Source organism: Olea europaea, chromosome 2, assembly GCF_002742605.1.
Source record: "Olea europaea var. sylvestris chromosome 2, O_europaea_v1, whole genome shotgun sequence".
NCBI lineage: Eukaryota > Viridiplantae > Streptophyta > Magnoliopsida > Lamiales > Oleaceae > Olea > Olea europaea.
Window position 1 is genome coordinate 4,777,535 of NC_036238.1, and position 19,922 is coordinate 4,797,456.

The following is a 19,922-nucleotide window of genomic DNA, read 5'->3' on the forward strand; positions in this document are numbered from 1 at the left end:
TGCAAGTAGGGTCAATACACATGGGCAATTCAAGAACCATTTCGTAACCAGGAAAACGTTATGATTCTTAGGAATCCAAACACCCGAAAATAATCATTTCATCAACGTATCTCTCCTGCAGAATGTTTCAAGTTGTTTGCATAGGCTGGGCAAGTCAATTATCTCAAAATTTCATCAACTAAGATCAAATGAAGGAGCTAAAGATCCTTGATTCTTATGTAAACCTTGACGTCTAACATCTATAGGTAAAACAAATATCTTACTATACACCATCTCCTTAATAGCTGCAAAATGTTTGTCTTGTTCGTGGATCTGTGAAGTATAGATCCAATTCTCATCTATGATCCTTCCTCAGAACATCGGGGGCATAAACATAGGAAACCATAATCTTCAAGTAAAGCCCGTCTCTCTTCATAGGGAAGGTCCTCGTCTATGTATGATATTGTTATCTGTCAAAAATGCAAATGCTTGAAATACCAAAATACAAGAGGTGTCATATTGATATAAATCACAAGATGGCATAGAACTTCATACAACCAAGTCTGATTTTTTGAAAATAATAATTCAAATGACTAATTACCTCTTCTCCTTTGGAAATCGGTTTAAGAGCAATTATGGTTGCTTGGCCATCCCGGTCCTAATTAAACAAGAACACCACCATAATGTTGTCTAAAAGAACACAACAATATAATGAGTGAGTAGAAAAGGCAAAGAAGAATTCTCACAAACATACCTCTTCTCGTTTAAATGCTTTAGCATTAGGAATACAAGAATGATTCATACAACTCTGCAGAGGGAAAAAGGCAGTGCCTGATGCAAAAAATAGACAGTCAACTTAATACTCTGTTGCTTCCACAACAGGCAGACCCCAAAATAACACCACTTTGGGTGGGGATGAAAAGTATTCATTAAGGAGCCAAATATTAAAAAAGCATCACATACAAACGGCTTAAAAAAAATTGAATCAGAAAACTTATGCTAAAAGATTGCATGAGATGCTTAGAAACATTTGTAAACAATTTGCAACATATTTTGAGAAACAAAAAATGCCTTAATACCCAAAAAAAAAAATTGTAGAAATAAAATTTAATAGCAATCAAATTAATCTCTGAGTGTTCATTAATACTGACAAGTTCAGTACTGATTTATTTTTCACTTTATTTCACACAGTGGTTCAATCTTCAAACATGAAATCAAAAAGCATCAATTGTAAGTTTATATAAAGATGCTTACCTTGACAACAAATTGAATAGTCATCACCAAGAGCATCAAGAACAGGTTTTGTAATTTTCTCAGCTTCTTTCTGCCATGAATTTAACAAATAATAATAATAATAAGATATGTGTAACAGCCCCGAAATGTCCAAGGATGTGCTAACCTTTTCTGAGAATGGAAGATCATCAATATACAAGAAGTAATCCTCCACTGGAGAAGCTACGACCAAATCACTATCATGTGGAAGAGTTTTGGTTACCATGTAAATGTCATAACAATGATTAATCTTCATACAAATAATGTTTTTAACTGCATTAATTTAGAGTATAAGGCTTAGAAGGACAAACTTACAGGTTATTTAGCTCAAACATGCCAATTATATGACCATAGATTTCAAGTGAAAATACTTTGGAGAAGTCAAGGACATCAATTTATGAACCAAACATGCACATCTGGTTTAAAAAAAGAAAAAAAAAAGGTTGCTACCAATTCAGCACTGGTTAGGATACACGGCTCACATTCCTTGTCATACATGGCTTCCTTCAGGATCTCCAGTGACTGAAAAATGCAAAACGAGTCATTAGATTCAAAATATATGATAAAAGATAAATTTACAAAGCAACAGATGGTTAAGCCCCTGTTTGGCTCCCAATATTTTAAAACTAATTTTCCCCAAATTCATTTTCAACCATACATTTCATAGGACATACAACTTTTATCAACTTTCCAACCACATATTTTATCGAATTTTATCAGCTGAGATGCACCGACATGCTGTCGGTGTTAGCGTACCGGTGTTTGACATGTCTCCGACTCGTCGTCAACACGTGTCGGAAGTCCCTTGCGGCGTGTTAGAGTTGAAGAAGAAATGAACTCAACGGCTGAAAACAGTAAGCAAAATCTGAGGCTGCCGCGCTCATGAAGAATAAATGCAGAGATGGCTGGAAGAAGTGCAGAAACGGCTCAGGAGGAAGAAGAAATGCAGAGATGCTGAGGAAGAAGAAAGAAATGTAGAAGAGGAAATGAAGAGACACTTGCAGAGATGCTGAGGAAGAAGAAGAAATGTAGAAGAGGAAATGAAGAGGCACATGTTTGGACTTTGGGCAATACACCATATTATTGAAATCCACTATTCAAGTCATATGTGTTGGACCCAAAACATTAAATAGTCTGCAAAATTTACTTTTTCTATAACTATTTAATTGGTTTTCTTTTCAATTTTACCCTGAACAAACCAAACATTTATTTTTTATCATTTTACCCCGGTAAAAAATAACACTTAAAAAGGATGTCAAATCTTCAATTCCTTTCTTTGAAATGGTAATACGCAAAAATTGCAAAAAATTTATTACTTAAAACTATTAAATTAAAAATATAATATTTTAATCAACGTGTCGACTACGTATCGTGCCGAAAATTTTTCGAAAAATCACAAGTCGACGTGTTCGACACGTATCATGTCCGACACTCGTATCTGTGTCGGTGCTTCTTAGTTTATCAGAATCCTCTAAGAATTTGATTTTAGCCAAACCAAACAGGGGCTAAATTAGATATATTGTTCCCTTGCTTACATCCGCGTATGTTGGGTTCAAGTTCTCAAAATAAACTATCCAAGGAAGTAATGCTACATTTCACTATCTTTAACAATGGATTATTACATTTAAAACCTAAGAAGTACCGATACTTGTAAATTTATTATGTATCCGATACGTATCCAAACTCCGATACTTTTCAATACCCTTCGATACGTACCAGATTTTTTTTTAATTATTTTATATATTTTTATATTTTTTAATTTTCTATATGCATCCGATACGTATTTTTAATTATTTTATATTTTTGTATAATTTTCGATACGTATCCAACGCTTCACGGTTTACATGTACCTTTACTATAAAACGTTACTTTGAAACTTTTTGTTCAACATTCTTCTTCATCTAGTGCTAAAAGAAAGTGAATATGTACTCTTTTGAGCATTTTACAAGAAAGAATAAAATAACTCTATAACTAGTTAAAAAATTGATCTATATTCATAGCAATTTGTGTATTTTATTAAGAAAATTAAATCTCTATTCAAAAGGAGAATCTAAAATGTGGGTTATTGCCGGAGGTTCATTTGATACTCTTGAAAGTGTTGGACCGTTTGAAATTGCTAATCTATCATTAGATGAGTCAGAATTGGAGAATGTTATTTTTAATAATAATGAAGAAATTGATGTCGATGATGTTGAAAAAAATGAAGTTTCGACAATTATTGATTAAGATAAAGAGTTTTAGTATTTTATTTTATTTTTATTATCATGCTTTTGTATTAATTTCTTTATATTAATAAAATTATATTGAATTTTATAATACGTACTAACGTATCCTAACTTTTTCAAAAAAAATCGTATCTATGTATCCATATCATATCGTATTCGAATTACGTACCCGTATCCGTGCTTCTTGGTTTAGAAGTGCACCTCTCTATTTTCAGCCCATATTAGCTTAGATTTTCAACTTCTCAGACCACTATAACAATTGAGAATTGCACTTTCTTATCAGAAGAGGGGGACCCCGCTAAGCAGAGGAGTTGCAATCTTCCATTCATCAGCAAATTTGTTGTTTCTAAGTTCCTCGCATACAATATAAATTCATGAAGACCTATGAGAATTTTTAACATTGTGTGTCATTTTAGCCTTTTTTTTTGTCTTCCAGTAATTTCTACTCTACTCTTATTACAAACTCAGAAGCTCCATGATAATTCTTGATTCCTCATGCAGAGCATGTTTGTGGCTGACAGACCTGTATTAGAAGTGTAGGTGGTGAGTTTATTGGTGATGAACTTTGTTCAAATTTGAGGTGGCAGCAGCGCAGTAGTTCGACATTGGTGGGTGTGTTTGTGGCAGAAAAAGGGTTGTGTTGGTTGTCGAGATGATTCGTTGTAGGTTGAAAAAGGTTGATCAGGTTTATAGATGACTTGTGGTAGGAAAGTCCCTGTGATCCCAGATTCTGGTTTTGAAATATTGAAGGATGGTTCGATCGGAGATTGGCAGGTCATATCCTGGTTGCCAGTGGTGGATTTGGTTGGTGGGTTCTGGATTTTTTCATGGTACATTTGCAGTGAGTTTTGAAGGTGGCACTTTTTGTCTTTACTGGAGTGAGAGCGAGGAGCAAGTCTTGATACCATTTTGTGGAGGCTAAAAAGGATCACACATTTTTTCTACACTAGGCTAAAAAAAAAGTGTAGAATTTTTTTTTTTTTTTTAGCCAAGTGCAGAAAAAAGTTGTGCCCAGTGTGGGCTACCAATTTAGGTCGGAAGGTTCAAATTAATGTTACAATACTTGAACATGAGTAAAGATACTGGAATCAGGTTCTAACTGCATCTTTTATGGAGCAATTCCAATGAACTTTTCCATGCAGCAGATTAAGGACACATCATTCAACAAATACAGAATTTCCTCTGGAATAAACATTTGCTGCCATGAGGAAATTAGTAGCTGTGATAGTTGAATGCAATGAGAATGAGATACGATTTCAACAAGAGGCTGTAAGGTGAGTTGCTGACTGCTACGAGTGCCATTCCAATGGATTATTCAGATACACACAATAAGATGTTTATCAAATGACTATGACTGAATTAGATCCCCAAATAAATTAAAAATATGTATATTGTACCCAAATATCAATTTGGGATAAAATTCAGTTCTATCTTGTTTGACTAGTCAGAAAATGGTAAAGAGCCCTGTACTTGTTTTGTTTATTATAGTAGATGTGCTTGGTCAGGTAGGCTAAAGATGAGGTATAGAGAAAGAAGTTTTGGGTTCAATCGCTTGAACATTACTAGGCATTTCCGAATTAGAGCTTGAAGAACATTTCGGCAAAGAGACTGCCCAAGTCTGCCAAGATATAGGCTTCTAGGGTTTAATGTAATATCTTCTCCTGGTATAGGGTTGTTTCCATTGTTTTACAATTTTGCATCATTTCAGAATCTCTTTATATATATACACTTCACTGGTTATGCTTTCCTTGTCAATTCTGACGATGGAAGGATCATGTGTCTTTGTTCGGAGACAGCTGCTTGGGGGTCATATCTTCATTACTTTATAAATACTAATGGCAACCAGTGAGTAGGATAATAATCCTAGCAAAAAGAGAAATTATTCAGCAATTTACGACCCCTCCTGTCGGATTAAAAGCTTTGTTTTTGCTGGAAAATGAGATGGCATCTTATCTGCCTGTCTTTCAGCCAGATCTAGTCATACTTGCGATAGACGATTTCTAAACATCAGGTAAAACCAATATGGTAATCAGGACATGGTGACAAATGTCAGACATGCTAAAATGATTTGAGTAGATGAAATGAGGAATATAAAGCTTTAAGAGAGAATTCATGGCTAAAAGAAGCAATTAATAATGCATCCAAAAAGACAAGAAAGTCAGTTCCAGCAATATGGAAGACTCGACAAGTAGCATCCTAAAAGCACAAGCAGATGTCACTCAATTTTAGAGGAAAATCTAAGCCTTATGCTTCAACAGTTAGTAATGGAAAAGAGTATAAAAGCTACTGTAAAATCATTCTCAAATGATGTCGGCCATCTGTAATTTTAGAATCACACATGCTTGGGAAAAGCTAATAGTAATAGCAAACATCAGAGCAAAGAGATTATTTAAAAAACTGTGAACAGTTCAATTGGACCGTAGGGTTAACACTCCTGGCCAGACATCATTGATCTTAAATTCGAGACCCAGAGGATATCGAGGAATATTTTATGAAATTCTTATGATGTAGATCACTGCAATAACACTAGAAGTAAACAAATGAGAAAGAGAGGCTTAGAAAGTACACAATGATCATTCTGTGGAAGGAATTGATAGAAGTGCCTGATTTTCACGGAAAGATGAGTCCGGGATTTTTGTTGATTGGTTATCTAGTATTGATCATTTATTTGCTAGGCATAAATTGACTGAAAGACGAAAAATGTGGTGGTGCTAAACTGAGTGTGTAGAAAATAAACTGTGGGTTACAATTCTAGAGACAAGACAGCAAATGCGGAAGGGGTGCCTTGTAAACAAGAGAGGAAATGCAAATTCTTTTAGAAAACTTATACTTAAGCTAAACAGATCACCTTCTTCTTATTTAAGATGCATCTATTTGGGAGTTACCGTGAATGCCAGGTCCCTTATTTGCATTCTGAACATAGCTTCATCACAAGAGTCAACATCTTCTGGCAGAGCAATGCAGTCCCACCACCTAAGACAAATTAAAATGTATTTAAAACATATTTTATATCATTGGAGCAGCATGCAGAGTAAGGGTGACTTCATGATTATTGATGGAGTTACTGATGAGGACATCGGACGTTACTTATTTTGTTTAAGCTTTATTTATACTTTATTTATCTTTTGGATTATTATTTAAGATTTGGACTTGTATGGGCTCGGGCCCAAGCTCGGTAGGGTTGCTTAACTATTTAAACTTATTTTACATTATAATTTTCAGTTGATGATGAATGAATATTTTTGGTGGTTTATGGCGTTTTTCTCTTTTCCTGTTTTCTTTCTTCTCTTCTGTTGAATTTCAATCCCTCTCCTCTCTAATTCTCCTTCCCCATAGATCTGTTCTATTTCTCAATTCACTGTCCCGTTGGTGCTGCATCAAATTTGGTATCAGAGCCGAATCTTGATAATTTCTCGTACTCAACCCACAATTTCTTCGTATCTTCTTCCCATAATCTGTTGAAACAGTACAAATTAAAAGGATTTTTGGCAAAGATAGCAATTTAGACTTAGTTGGAAAAAAAAAAGTTACTGTTCACGCCCGAAATTTCAAATTTTAGATTTTTCTACAGTCTATTACAAAAAAAAAAAATAATAATAATAATAATAATAATAAAATTCCTATTTTTTTGGTGCGGCTGTTGCTAGTTACATTGCTTTTCTAACAATTTCAACCTACTTCCAATTTCCCCAAAAGCCCACTAATAACACCAATCTATCATACAAATTATTTAGCCCAACACCCACATTAGCCCATTACAGAAATCGCCGGCCCAACTCACAATACCCGGCCAATACCATAACACTCATCTCCACCCGGCCCAACCCAACCCCTATCTCACTACTCAAATCAATTTCACAACTTGAGCCCTAACTCCTCATCCCGTCACTCTCCACGACCAGTAGCTCACCCCGTCAATACCCACGACCAACAGCACAACCGGCATCACCGACGCCTCTCGCCACCAATCTTCTCCGGCCACACTCAATCGCTGAACCACCGTCTTCGATCACACTCAATCCGTCTCCTCCCCTCGTCTATTCAGTCCATAAGCCACTGCCACCACCTCCTTCAATTCAGTTGCCACCATCATCCAATCCAACTGCGAGATTGCCTTCGCAGCAGACCGCCGCACCTTCTGCAACAACACCCGCGTCGGCTTCATCTTCTTTCTTCTCTGACCCTGCTGCGCTGGCGACCCCATTCTTCTACTGCCACCACCTTCCACCACACAAAATATTCCCATACACTGCCACACTTGTCGCCACCACCACAACTATAATTCACTTCACACACCACTAATCTATCATTCACATACCACCGTCATAGCAGCCGCCAACACATCACACAATCAATTTGAAGCCACTGTTCAGGGAGTCAACGGAATCAGAGACACGTTATTGGGAACTTGGTTGCTATCTGTGACTCGTACCACATTTGGTACGAGTCACAATTTAGCAGGAGGGTGTTCTAAGGTTTGAAGGAAACTGCAGCGAGGGGTAATACAGAAACATACTTGGAGCCTCACACGAGTTGACAAATTCTGATCAATCAGAGTACAAAAGGGGCACAACCGAACTCAAGGAGTCACTGCTCTTATCTATTTTAGTTTCCACTGTTGCTTTATTTAGAATTGCATCAATTATTTCTTTGTGTTGCTAATACTTTGGAAATTTGATCCTTAAACCTACTTGATTGGATTTCGCGAACTATTTCCCATTGTTCACCCGTTACCCCACGTGACTAGGCCTATCATTTGGACCACTTGCCTTTATTTTATTCGCATTAGTATTATTGGCTTGCTAAGATCGGACCTTACGTAACCCAAATTTTCATAAACATGAACAAAAAATATATATATAAATAAATAAATAAATAAATAAGAATAAACAAAATACACAAAATAAAAAATTTTCAGATTGCGAATCTACTTTTGGTCCTCGTTTATTGATCTCTATAGCGCACCTCACGTAGCTAGTGTTACTGTGTATGCAATTGCGTAGTGGTCGTGTTACTGCGTCTAGTGCTAGTACATTTGCCATGGACCCTTCCCACATTGAAGCTGTCACCCGACAGTTGGCACAATTACAGAATCAATTAACGGCTGTCCAAACTAAGATAGCCGCTACTCGTGAAGAAAATAGAGCCCTATCCGTTAGGTTGAACACTCTTGACCCAATCCAATACTCAACTGAAGCTGAAAACTCTAACGCTTCCATTAATAGACCTCACCGTCGTCCACAATGTGGTCGACACCACGCTAGACATGATCGTAGGGAGGGAAATCAAGCTCGTGGACGCGAGCGGGAATATCACCGTCATGGTACACTATCTCCCCCTCGCCACGATGAGCGCCTCTTTCGAAATATTAAGTTAGATGCCCCTACATTTGATGGTTGTCTAGATCCTAGTGTATTCAATCAATGGGTTAGATCTATAGCGCACCTCACGTAGCTAGTGTTACTGTGTATACAATTGCATAGTGGTTGTGTTACTGCGTCTAGTGCTAGTACCCTTGCCATGGATCCTTCCCACATTGAAGTTATCACCCGACAGTTGGCACAATTACAGAATCAATTAACGGCTGTTCAAACTGAGGTAGCCGCTACTCGTGAAGAAAATAGAGTCCTATCCGCGAGGTTGAACACTCTTAACCCAACCCAATACTCAACTGAAGCTGAAAACTCTGACGCTTCCATTAATAGACCTCACCGTCGTCCACAAGGTGGTCGACACCACGCTAGACATGATCGTGGGGAGGGAAATCAAGCTCGTGGACGCGAGCGGGAATATCACCGTCATGGTACACTATCTCCCCTCGCCACGATGAGCGCCTCTTTTGAAATATTAAGTTAAATGCCCCTACATTTGATGGTTGTCTAGATCTTAGCGTATTCAATCAATGGGTTACAGATATGGATCGCTTCTTTACCTGGTATGGGTCCTTGAAGATCGGAGGGTACAATTTGCCAGTTTGAAATTAACTGGCACAACTCAACTCTTTTAGGAAAGTGTTAAGGACCTCCTAGAGAGGCGCCATGCTCCCCTTGTTGGGAGTTGGGATGAAATGAAGTGTCGCCTTCAAGAAAAATATTTACCTCAATCTTATAGGGGTAACTTGCTGGATCAATGGAACGCATTTACACAAGATAGTCGGCCTGTGACCGAATATGTTGCTCAGTTTGATGAGTTTCGAATGAAATATCAGGTCGTTGAGGATGAGGTCATGACTTTGAGTAGGTTTAGGCAAGGCCTAAGAGACGAACTTAGGCGTGAGCTTGTCCTTCGAGGCGTCACCACTCTTAACCACGCCTACTCTTTCGTTCGTGATTACGAGTTAGTGATTAGGACACCATACAGAAATCGTAGTGACTCCCGCACTGCGACATCTTCTGCATCCACTCCATCCCCTAAGTCTATTCTAGGACTTCCTCCTTCTAATACTACCCCTACATCGGATAGCAAAGGTAGAGGTTCTGAGGTTTCAAGAATGGTATCTCGTTTGCAATGCTTCAACTGTAAGGGTTTTGGTCACATTGCTTCTAAGTGTCCTAGCCGAGCCCTAGTTTTGGAAGAGCGTGAAAGTATAGTTGACGAGCCGCTAGAGGACTAGGTTTATGAGCCTAAGCTAGAAGAGTTTGATGACTTGGAGGATAGTGAGGATACCTTCTTAGGTTGTATTCAGGCTCGTGCCCTTATCCCACATACGCTTAGAGATGGTGTCGTCCGTTGCACTTTTACCCAGCCTAAGGATGCCAATGATTGGCGTCGTCATGCCATCTTCCATGCTTACATCAAGATTAATAATAAGGGCTGTAAAGTTATCGTGGATAATGGCAGCTGCATTAATGTGGTCTCGATGGCTACTGTATCCCGTCAGGGTTGAAGTCTGTTCCTCACCCTCAGCCATACAACGTCTCTTGGGTTGATACCTCCTCTATAGCTATCAAGAAGCGTTGTTTAGTCCTTATCCAGTTTCTCGAATATAAGGACCATATATGGTGTGACGTCATTTCAATGGATGTCGGGCACATCATCTTGGGACAACCTTGGTTATTTGACCTAGATGTAACCATCTATGGTCAATCCAATTCTTGCTCCTTCGTGTTTAATGGAAAAAAGATTCACCTTAACCCACTGCCCCCCAAAGCCTGTTGGTCCACTGGAAACGAAGAAGAGTGTGGAATGAAAGGGATTGCATATCATTAGTCCTACGGAGTTTGAGTGTACACTTGTTGGTGACTCAGTTGTGTTCGCTTTGATGGTCATGGAGGTTTCATCCCAGTCCACAATAGAGAGCCCTGTTGAAGTCCAGTCGATCCTCTAAGAGTTTTGAGATGTCTTTCCAGAGGACCTACCTGATCATCTACCTCCTCTACGGGATATTCAACATGCCATAGATTTCGTCCCAGGGGCATCCCTCCCGAATTTGCCTCATTATAGGATGAATCCTACCGAGCACGCTGAACTTCAAAAGCAAGTGGATGACCTCCTTCAAAAAGGATTTATTCGTGAGAGTTTAAGCCCGTGTGCTAACCCTGCCCCATTGACGCTCAAAAAGGATGGTTCTTGGAGGATGTGTATGGATAGTCGCGCGATCAATAAGATCACGGTGAAGTATCGTTTTCCTATTCCTAGACTTGACGATATGTTAGATATGATAGTTGGTGCCACAATCTTTTTGAAGATTGATCTGAAGAGTGGATACCATCATATTCGAATTCGCCCAGGTGATGAGTGGAAGACCGCGTTTAAAACGAAAGATGGTCTTTATGAATGGCTGGTCATACCTTTTGGACTAAGTAATGCGCCAAGTACCTTTATGCGTGTAATGACACAAACTCTCCGACCTTTTATGGGAAAGTTTCTTATTGTTTACTTTGATGATATCCTCATCTATAGTAAGACTAAGGAGCTACACCTTGACCACCTCACACAAGTTTGTTCTACCATTCGTGCAACTAATCTATATGCTAACGTCAAGAAGTGCTCTTTCTTCACCGATACAGTCGTTTTTCTGGGGTTCATTGTCTCTTCGACAGGGGTATCTGCTGACCCTGCTAAGGTTCAGGCGATTATTGACTGGCCTGAACCTAAAGCTATTCATGACGTCAGGAGCTTTCACGGCTTAGCTATATTTTACCGTCGCTTTATTAAGGGGTTTAGCACTATTATGGCGCCTATTACGGAGTGCATGAAGAAAGGGGAGTTTCATTGGACACAAGAGGCTGCTAAGGCCTTTAAGTTGGTCAAGAAGCGAATGGCAGAAGCTCCTATCATGCGTCTTCCAAACTTTTCCAAAGTCTTGAGGTCGAGTGTGATGCTTCTAGGGTAGCTATAGGCGGACTATTGAATCAGGATCACCACCTTGTTGCTTACTTCAGTGAGAAGTTAAATGAAGCGAAACAATGGTACTCGACCTATGATAAGGAATTGTATGCGGTTGCCCAGGCTTTGCGCTATTGGCGCCACTATTTGTTGCCCCAGGAGTTTGTTCTTTATTCGGACCACGAGGCCCTCAGTTACCTCAACTCCAAGAAAAGATTGAGCTCTAGGTATAGTCGTTGGATTGAATATTTGTAGGCCTATTCATTTGTTTTAAAACATAAGAAGGGGGTGGAGAACCAAGCAGCTGATGCTTTAAGTCGTCATGTCTCCCTTTTGTCGATCATGAGCGTCAAGGTCATCGGTTTTAAAAGGCTTAAGAAGGATTACGAGACGTGTCCCGATTTTAAGGATATCTTTCTCTAATCTATATGCTAACGTCAAGAAGTGCTCTTTCTTCACCGATACAGTCGTTTTTCTGGGGTTCATTGTCTCTTCGACAGGGGTATCTGCTGACCCTGCTAAGGTTCAGGCGATTATTGACTGGCCTGAACCTAAAGCTATTCATGACGTCAGGAGCTTTCACGGCTTAGCTATATTTTACCGTCGCTTTATTAAGGGGTTTAGCACTATTATGGCGCCTATTACGGAGTGCATGAAGAAAGGGGAGTTTCATTGGACACAAGAAGCGGCTAAGGCCTTTAAGTTGATCAAGAGGCGAATGATGGAGGCTCCTGTCATGCGTCTCCCCGACTTTTCCAAAGTCTTTGAAGTTGAATGCGATGCCTCCGGGGTAGGTATAGGCGGAGTCTTGGGTCAGGAGTGTCACTCTGTTGCCTACTTCAGCGAGAAGTTAAATGAGGCCAAACAATGGTACTCGACTTATGATAAGAAACTGTATGCGGTGGTCCAGGCTTTGCGCTATTGGCGCCACTATTTGTTGCCTCAGGAATTTGTCCTTTATTCGGACCACGAGACCCTACGTTACCTCAACTCTCAGAAAAGATTAAGCTCTAGCCATGGTCGTTGGATTGAATATTTACAGGCTTATTCATTTGTTCTAAAACACAAGAAGGGCGTAGAGAACCAAACAGCTGATGCTTTAAGTAGTCGTGTCTCCCTTTTGTCGATCATGAGTGTCCAGGTCATCGATTTTCAAAGGCTCAAGGAGGACTACGAGGCATGTCCCGATTTTAAGGATATCTTTCTCGATTTGCAAAAAAGACAATCACACACCACGGATGGCTTTCGACTTGAGGAGGGTTATCTCTTTCGAGCCAATAAATTGTGCATCCCTCGAACTTCAGTACGAGATTTCATCGTGTGGAAAATTCATGCGGGAGGGTTAGCCGGTCACTTTGGACGTGATAAGACCATCGAAGAAGTTGAACGTCAATTCTATTTGCCTACCTTGAAGAAAGACGTGGCTAAGATTGTTAGTACTTGTAACACTTGTCAATCAAGTAAACAGAAAAAGCAGAACACAGGTTAATACACCCCTCTTCCCGTCCCCAATTGTCCTTGGCAAGACGTTAGTATGGATTTTGTATGAGGCCTTCCACACACCCCAAAGAAACATGATTCTATATTTGTGGTTGTCGACCGTTTTTCGAAAATGGCTCATTTTTCCCCTGTAGCAAAACCTCATATGCGTCTAAAGTAGCTATGTTGTTTTTTAATGAGATTGTTAAATTGTATGGACTTCCTAAGACCATTGTGTCCGATAGTGATGTTCGTTTCACTAACCATTTTTGGAGGACTTTGTGGCAAAAGATGGGTACCAAATTGAAATTTTCCACGACCTACCACCCTCAGACTGACAGTCAAACTGAAGTAGTTAATACAAATCTTGATAACCTATTGCGTTTGGTTCGGGAAAATCTTCGGAATCGGGATTTGATCCTTCCTGTAGCTCAAATTGCGTATAATAGTTCCATGTCCATTTAAAGCCGTTCATGGGTACAAGCCTAGGAAACCGTTAGATCTCATTCCTATGTCCCCACAGGCTAGAGTGTCAGTGTCAGCCGAAGCATTTGCACAAAATCTTCGTGATTTGCATATTGAGATCAATAAACAACTTGAAACTAGTAATGCACAAATATAAACTCCAAGCTGATTTGCATAAACGACATATTGAGTTTCACGTTGGGGATTATGTTATGGTCCGCATTAGGCCAGAACGGCGTCTACATGGACCGCCTCCAAATTGCAACCTCGTAGTGCTGGTCCTTTTAAAATTTTAAAGCAAATTGGTCCAAATGCCTATGTTGTTGATATTCCACCACATCTTGGTTACCATTCTACTTTCAATGTTGAGGACCTAGTAGCTTATAAAGGTCATTTCATTCCCTCAGATGACCCTTTGTTACCTCCTTTTGTGGACCTTGATCCCGACTATTTGGCCACTTCGGACCCCTACCACCTCTCACAGCACACACAGATAAAATTGATGTCATTTTAGATGAAAAAACTGTGTTTACTAATGATGGAGAGGTTCAGCACTTTCTCGTTCGTTGAGTTGGTCGACCAAATTCTGATTGTAAATGGTCTCCCGAGAGACACTACAGCAATTGGATCTAGATTTATTGGAGTTTTATCGGAATCAGCAGGATCTTCCTTGGCCTAGATCGCCTCCCGTTCACCCAAGGGGAATTGGTGAGAACACCAGGTTCAGACCTACATTGACACATTTTTACAGACGTCGGAAGAAACTTGCCCAACCACTCAACTTATGGTTGGGAGATTGATGACAGCCTAGAGTGATATATCCACTCGACAGAGTCGAGTTTTCTCCCACCCCGGAAGAGTTGATGAAGACATCGGACGTTACTTATTTTATTTACGCTTTATTTATGCTTTATTTATCTTTTGGACTATTATTTAAGATTTGGACTTGTATGTGCTCGGGCCCAAACTCGTTAGGGTTGCTTAACTATTTAAACTTATTTTACATTATAATTTTCAGTTGATGATGAATGAATATTTTTGGTGGCTTATGGCGTTTTTCTCTCTTACTGTTTTCTTTCTTCTCTTCTGTTGAATCCCCATCCATTTCTCCTCTCTAATTCTCCCTCCCCATATATCTGTTCTATTTCTCAATTAACTGTCCCGTTGGTGCTGCATCAGCTATCATTTTAGAAAATAACATTTTTTTGCAGAATGATTTTCACATCAGAAAATAAGATGTTCCGTCACTAACTGCGAATAACTATAACGTGACAGTAATAATGTGTAAATAAAAGTTAAATTATTAAACTATCGGAAAAAAGTTGAATGTTATTTATTAAAAAATAATGATCTAATTAATGAATTTTAAAAATAATTTAAAATATTATGTACTAAACCCTTGTTTGATCCCCCCATTATTTTCAAAATATATTTTTCTCTCTTTTTTGCAACCATACATTCTTCTATAAAATAATATTACGCGCAACCCAAAACATATCCTTATTTTTTAAACACACATCCTCCATCAATTTACTATTCCAAATGCATTCTTAGGGGAAAATGGGGCTCTAACAGGCTAATTTAATTATGTCCTTTTCAGTTTTCAGTGATTTGATATATTAACTTTACTTTTCGGCACTACTATGGACATAAGTAATCACTTTACCAAACAGTCAAAAAAATATTATTAATTATAAGAAAAATAAGTTAATTACTTATGGGTCATTATTTTTGGCTCAGTCAAACAAAATTCTAAATAAATTGCTGGTCCAAGATTCAAAACATATTGAGAAAATCCGTTCTATAACTTCTGTTGGATAAGAAAAACATTTTAACCACATTACAGCATTATCTTTATGGAAACATGTTTATTCCATATTTACGAGTAATAGTGTGCCTTGCAAGTTTGGCAAATATATGTTAAAGACCGACCATTTTTATGGTTCATGAGATGTCAAACAAGCATTTAGAAAATCTGAAAGCCTCCAATAATGGAAGAAAAAGAAACGGCAATATTAAGCAAATTAAGATTCCTGTAGACTGATGCAAACGAAACTATAGATTTGGTTGTTTGTATGTTGTGTCCTTTAAAATTTTGAAATAACTAGATTGAATATTATTATTTTTAACACTAATGCTTCTAAATTTGGCAAGACAAGATTCTGTAACTAAAAGAAGCAAAAGAAAAAATTTTCAGGTAAAAATTTTGAATTACCTTCTCTTGTATCCCATAGATACAGGCTTCCATGCTTCTAACAGCAATGGAAAACCATAATTGGTACAAAGATTCATGGAATCGTGTTTCTCGGGATTTTCACACTGTGCAACTTTCAGTTTCCTGTATCTCAGAATGCTAAACGAAATAACCTGAAAATGGTACCCCAGCACTTGACGTTATACCAATAAAGTTGATAACCTTCATGGCAGATTACAATTCTATCTCCATTTATGATTCTCAATGCATAAAATAGAAGAAAACTAATTTATGCACCAAAAATCTTTTTTTTTTTCCTTCAAAATGATGAATTAGCCCACTTGATGCTCTTTTGCATTTCATAGATGTTGCTCTCCCATAGAATAACAATCCCCCACTACAATCAGCCTTGTAACAAATTTGGCTTCATCAAGTCCAAATGATAATTTTCCCAAATGTCACAAGATAATTTTCTGACGCATGAACAATTCGCTTAGCTTCTTTTTCCATGAGTGATTCATGTGCTTGTGCTATATGATTTTCTTATTTTTTTGGATTAATCAGGGAATTCATATTAGCTTTCCTTCAGGTGTTGCTTAGGTGGAGGGGCAACAGAAAATGTCAAAAGGCAAAAGAATGTCATTAATTGCAGATAAATAAATTAAAGGGGATATAGATTATTCTAACAGCACGTTCACCTAACACTAAAAGAGAAAAGTTGTTAATACAACACCAAAAGCCACTTAAATGATGATGAATCCATTTAGCAATGAATAAGATGCCATTTGTTTTACTTTTCCATCCAATCTGCCCGAGCATAGAATCTCTATCATGCTCATCTTTATGTCACAGATTACAAATTTCCTTAGTCGAGGAAAATTTTATTGCTCTCTATTACCAAAAGAGGAATACAAGTTTCTTTCTTAAATATAAGGACTACGTAAATCTTCTTCTAGGCGTTTACTTTTATACTCGTACTCATTTCTCACTAGGTAATGCCTACATTCTCAAAATCTGATTACATTTTTTTCGGGGACCACAACTATTTTATGAAATGGTCATTTCTTTTTCACTAAAAGATAGATGAGTTAGCAAAATGAATCAAGGTGAAATAAGAGTCTGCACCAAAACTATTTAATCTCTTATGATCATGCATGGACAGGAAAAAGGAAACTGAGAACAAGATATTACCTTGGCAGCTAGGATGAAAATGTCATTAGTTTCTGGAAGGAGAAAGCAGTGTAAGCATAAAACGAAAGCAAGATAGAGAAATATAACAGAAACTGCTGGAGGGTAATAAAGTAATTTATAGCTTCACCATTAGCATGTTGAATGAATTTCAGAAGTGCCTTTATATTTGATGATTTTGATCCCTTCCCAGTACAAAGCAAAGAATGGAATGAATCCCAATCAGCCTTGGCACATGATTCGCTATAAAAGATGGATAAAGTGAAAACTTAATGCAATAAAGTTAATTGTTGAATAAAGATTATAAAAAAACATACTGTTAGATGTAACAGTGAAGGAAATTAAATGACAGTCAGTGCATGACATGTAAGACCAATGATTAACACAAGTTGTAAATTTTTTATCTTCTAAATAAATAATATGACATATAATGCAAGCCAATATACTTGCAAACAACTGCTCTGTTCAGAGATAAAATATGTTAAAACCATTACCAAGATATCTTTTTGATGTGAACATTCAGAACTTCAAGTGTGTTTGATTACATTTATTTTCCAAGGAAAATATCAATTTTTCACTCAAATTCCTACTTGGGGTGTTTGATTGCTATTTTTTCCCAAGGAAAACATTTTCCAACTTTTAAAAATATGAATAATTTTACTTGTTTTTAAGGAAAATATTTTCCTTAAGTGGAGGCGGTTTTTGTTTTCCTCAAAATAAGGAAAATATTTTCTTTTCTAATTGATATTTTTCATGCCAATCAAACGCACTCTTAGATACTTTATTGTCTTATTAGCTCGAAGCTTTTGAAAGAGAGAACTTATTTTATTAAGAGGATGGTGCAGCTACTTTATGACCATAATTACTTGTTAAAAGTAATCCAGTCAATGTAGCATCAAGTTTATTCCCACTGAAGCGGATAGAATAAAATTTAATAGAGAACTAACAAATATCAATTAAGGATAGACCTTGAACACATCTACTTACGCTAACTAAGAAAAGGTAACAATGTTTTCTACATATAACAGTCTCTTTTCATAAAAAGAAAATGCATATTCAGATTCCAGAAACTCTTAGCAACTTCGAGTTTCTAGGCTCCAGAATACAAACAAGCTAGAATGTTAACGTGGTTGAAAATTCTCTTTTTCCCCTATGTATACTAAGATAGATATTAGGATATTTCGTCTACCTGCAGTAGTATGCTTCTCTGCATCCACCGGGACATGAAACAACTGAAGGCAGAGGGAACTTCTCAGAGAAAGGTAATCGCATAGAACCATTCATTAATGATTCGATAGTATCTTGAAGGAGAGGACTCCTGTCAATAAAACTACCAGAAGAACATTCTGTTCTATCAGAAGGACCACATTCATTGTCTGCAGAGATGCCTAGCTCTTGCAAATAAAGCTTCTTCCCAATTTGAAGCTCTACCGAGCCAATAAATTGGAAGCAAAAGCTACAAACTAAACAATCAATCTGCAACATTAAGAAAAGTATCTAAAATAGTATCTAAAATAACTAAAAAATGAATCAAGTAAATCATTATGAGGAGTATAGCATAATAACGGTCTCAAGTTGCAAGACCTTATTGGAAGAATGTTGGGCACCAACAAGCATTTGATCCTTCAAAATAAGGTCCCCTTCTATAAAATCAAAATCAGCATAAACTCCTGCAGTTTTTCTAACCCAGATTAAAATTCTCTCGCAAGCATATTAGCAAACGGTTAATATTAAAATCCCACATCAACATCTACTTAACAAGATTAAATTTTTATCCAATTTACCATATTAGTAATAAACAGTTAGCAAAGCCAACGCATAATGTAGTATATATAAACCAAGAATCTAGGTAAATAAAATACCCTTTCCGTGTTCGCCTTCTGGGTTTACTCTAATTCCCTTGCATTTCCTTTCAGCTATAAGCTCTTGGAAATACTCCTGCAAAATTTGCTCAACACATTAATTTCTTCTAATAGCATCAGTTTTCACCGTTTATATGCATAAAAGAGCCCCAAGTGTGTGTGTGTGTGTGTGTGTGTGTGTGTGTATCAATGGAGAGAGAGGTTTGAATGCCTTGACTTGATGAGGAGATGGAGACTTGAGAAGGGTAGAGATTTGGTCCGTATATTGCGAATCAATTGGGCAAACGGAGGCAGCCATTAATTCACCTCACAACAAAGCTCCTCTGCTCGTTCGTTGGTTTACTAGCTAGCGGTGAAGACAATTTTTAACTTAGGCAGGGGTATCAAAAGGCCTGGCCTCTGGTTCGGGATTGGCCCGGGCGCTGCTACATACAATGGCCGGACCGAGGCCCATGGGTGTAGGCCGGCCGGCTCTATGGGAAGTTCAAACGTTAATTGTAAAAATTTAAGGGAAAAATTCACAAATCATGTTTTAACTATGCACAATTCAAAAATCAGGTCTTAAGTTTAACTAATGTAGAAATTAGGTTTTAGCTAATTAATTAAAAATATTTATTAATTAAATATAAACGAAATCACATTTATACGATTAATGATCACATGAACATAATTATAGATCACAACTTATTTATTGGTAATATATTATCAAATTAATTGGTGACAAGAACATAATTATAAGTCACAACTTATTTATTGGTCATATATTATCAAATTAATTGATCACAAATTATGTCGAGATTACAAATCGAAATTTTTTTAGGTCATAATTTATCATTGGTTACAATGCAAAAAGTTATAGATTACATGTCACATATTTTTAAATTTGATAGTCACAGATTATTTTTTTAACTCACAAATAATCGAATTTTA

At 37.5% G+C, this 19,922-nt stretch overlaps 2 protein-coding genes across 3 annotated transcripts; one reads left to right on the forward strand and one right to left on the reverse strand.

Moving 5' to 3' along the window:
- Positions 1 to 38: 38 nt before the first annotated feature.
- On the reverse strand, positions 39 to 19,387 carry LOC111409277 (histone-lysine N-methyltransferase ATXR2). 2 transcript variants are annotated; one of them, XM_023039301.1, is made up of 15 exons: positions 19,204 to 19,384; positions 18,993 to 19,068; positions 18,715 to 18,800; positions 18,320 to 18,606; positions 17,261 to 17,373; positions 17,134 to 17,165; positions 15,964 to 16,115; positions 6,362 to 6,449; positions 1,725 to 1,773; positions 1,567 to 1,621; positions 1,379 to 1,448; positions 1,234 to 1,303; positions 734 to 810; positions 581 to 637; positions 40 to 449 (listed from the first exon to the last, which is right to left on the reverse strand). In XM_023039301.1, exons 1-15 carry the CDS (start codon positions 19,288 to 19,290, stop codon positions 339 to 341), a joined length of 1,410 nt encoding a protein of 469 aa, XP_022895069.1. In that variant the 5' UTR covers positions 19,291 to 19,384; the 3' UTR covers positions 40 to 338. The 2 variants fall into 2 exon arrangements, with proteins under 2 accessions (XP_022895075.1, XP_022895069.1); XM_023039307.1 differs by lacking the exons at positions 6,362 to 6,449; positions 15,964 to 16,115 and having other exon boundaries at positions 39 to 449; positions 19,204 to 19,387.
- Positions 8,413 to 9,461, forward strand: LOC111409305. The gene is made up of 2 exons (XM_023039339.1): positions 8,413 to 8,908; positions 9,388 to 9,461. Exons 1-2 carry the CDS (start codon positions 8,466 to 8,468, stop codon positions 9,452 to 9,454), a joined length of 510 nt encoding a protein of 169 aa, XP_022895107.1. The 5' UTR covers positions 8,413 to 8,465; the 3' UTR covers positions 9,455 to 9,461.
- Positions 19,388 to 19,922: the final 535 nt, after the last annotated feature.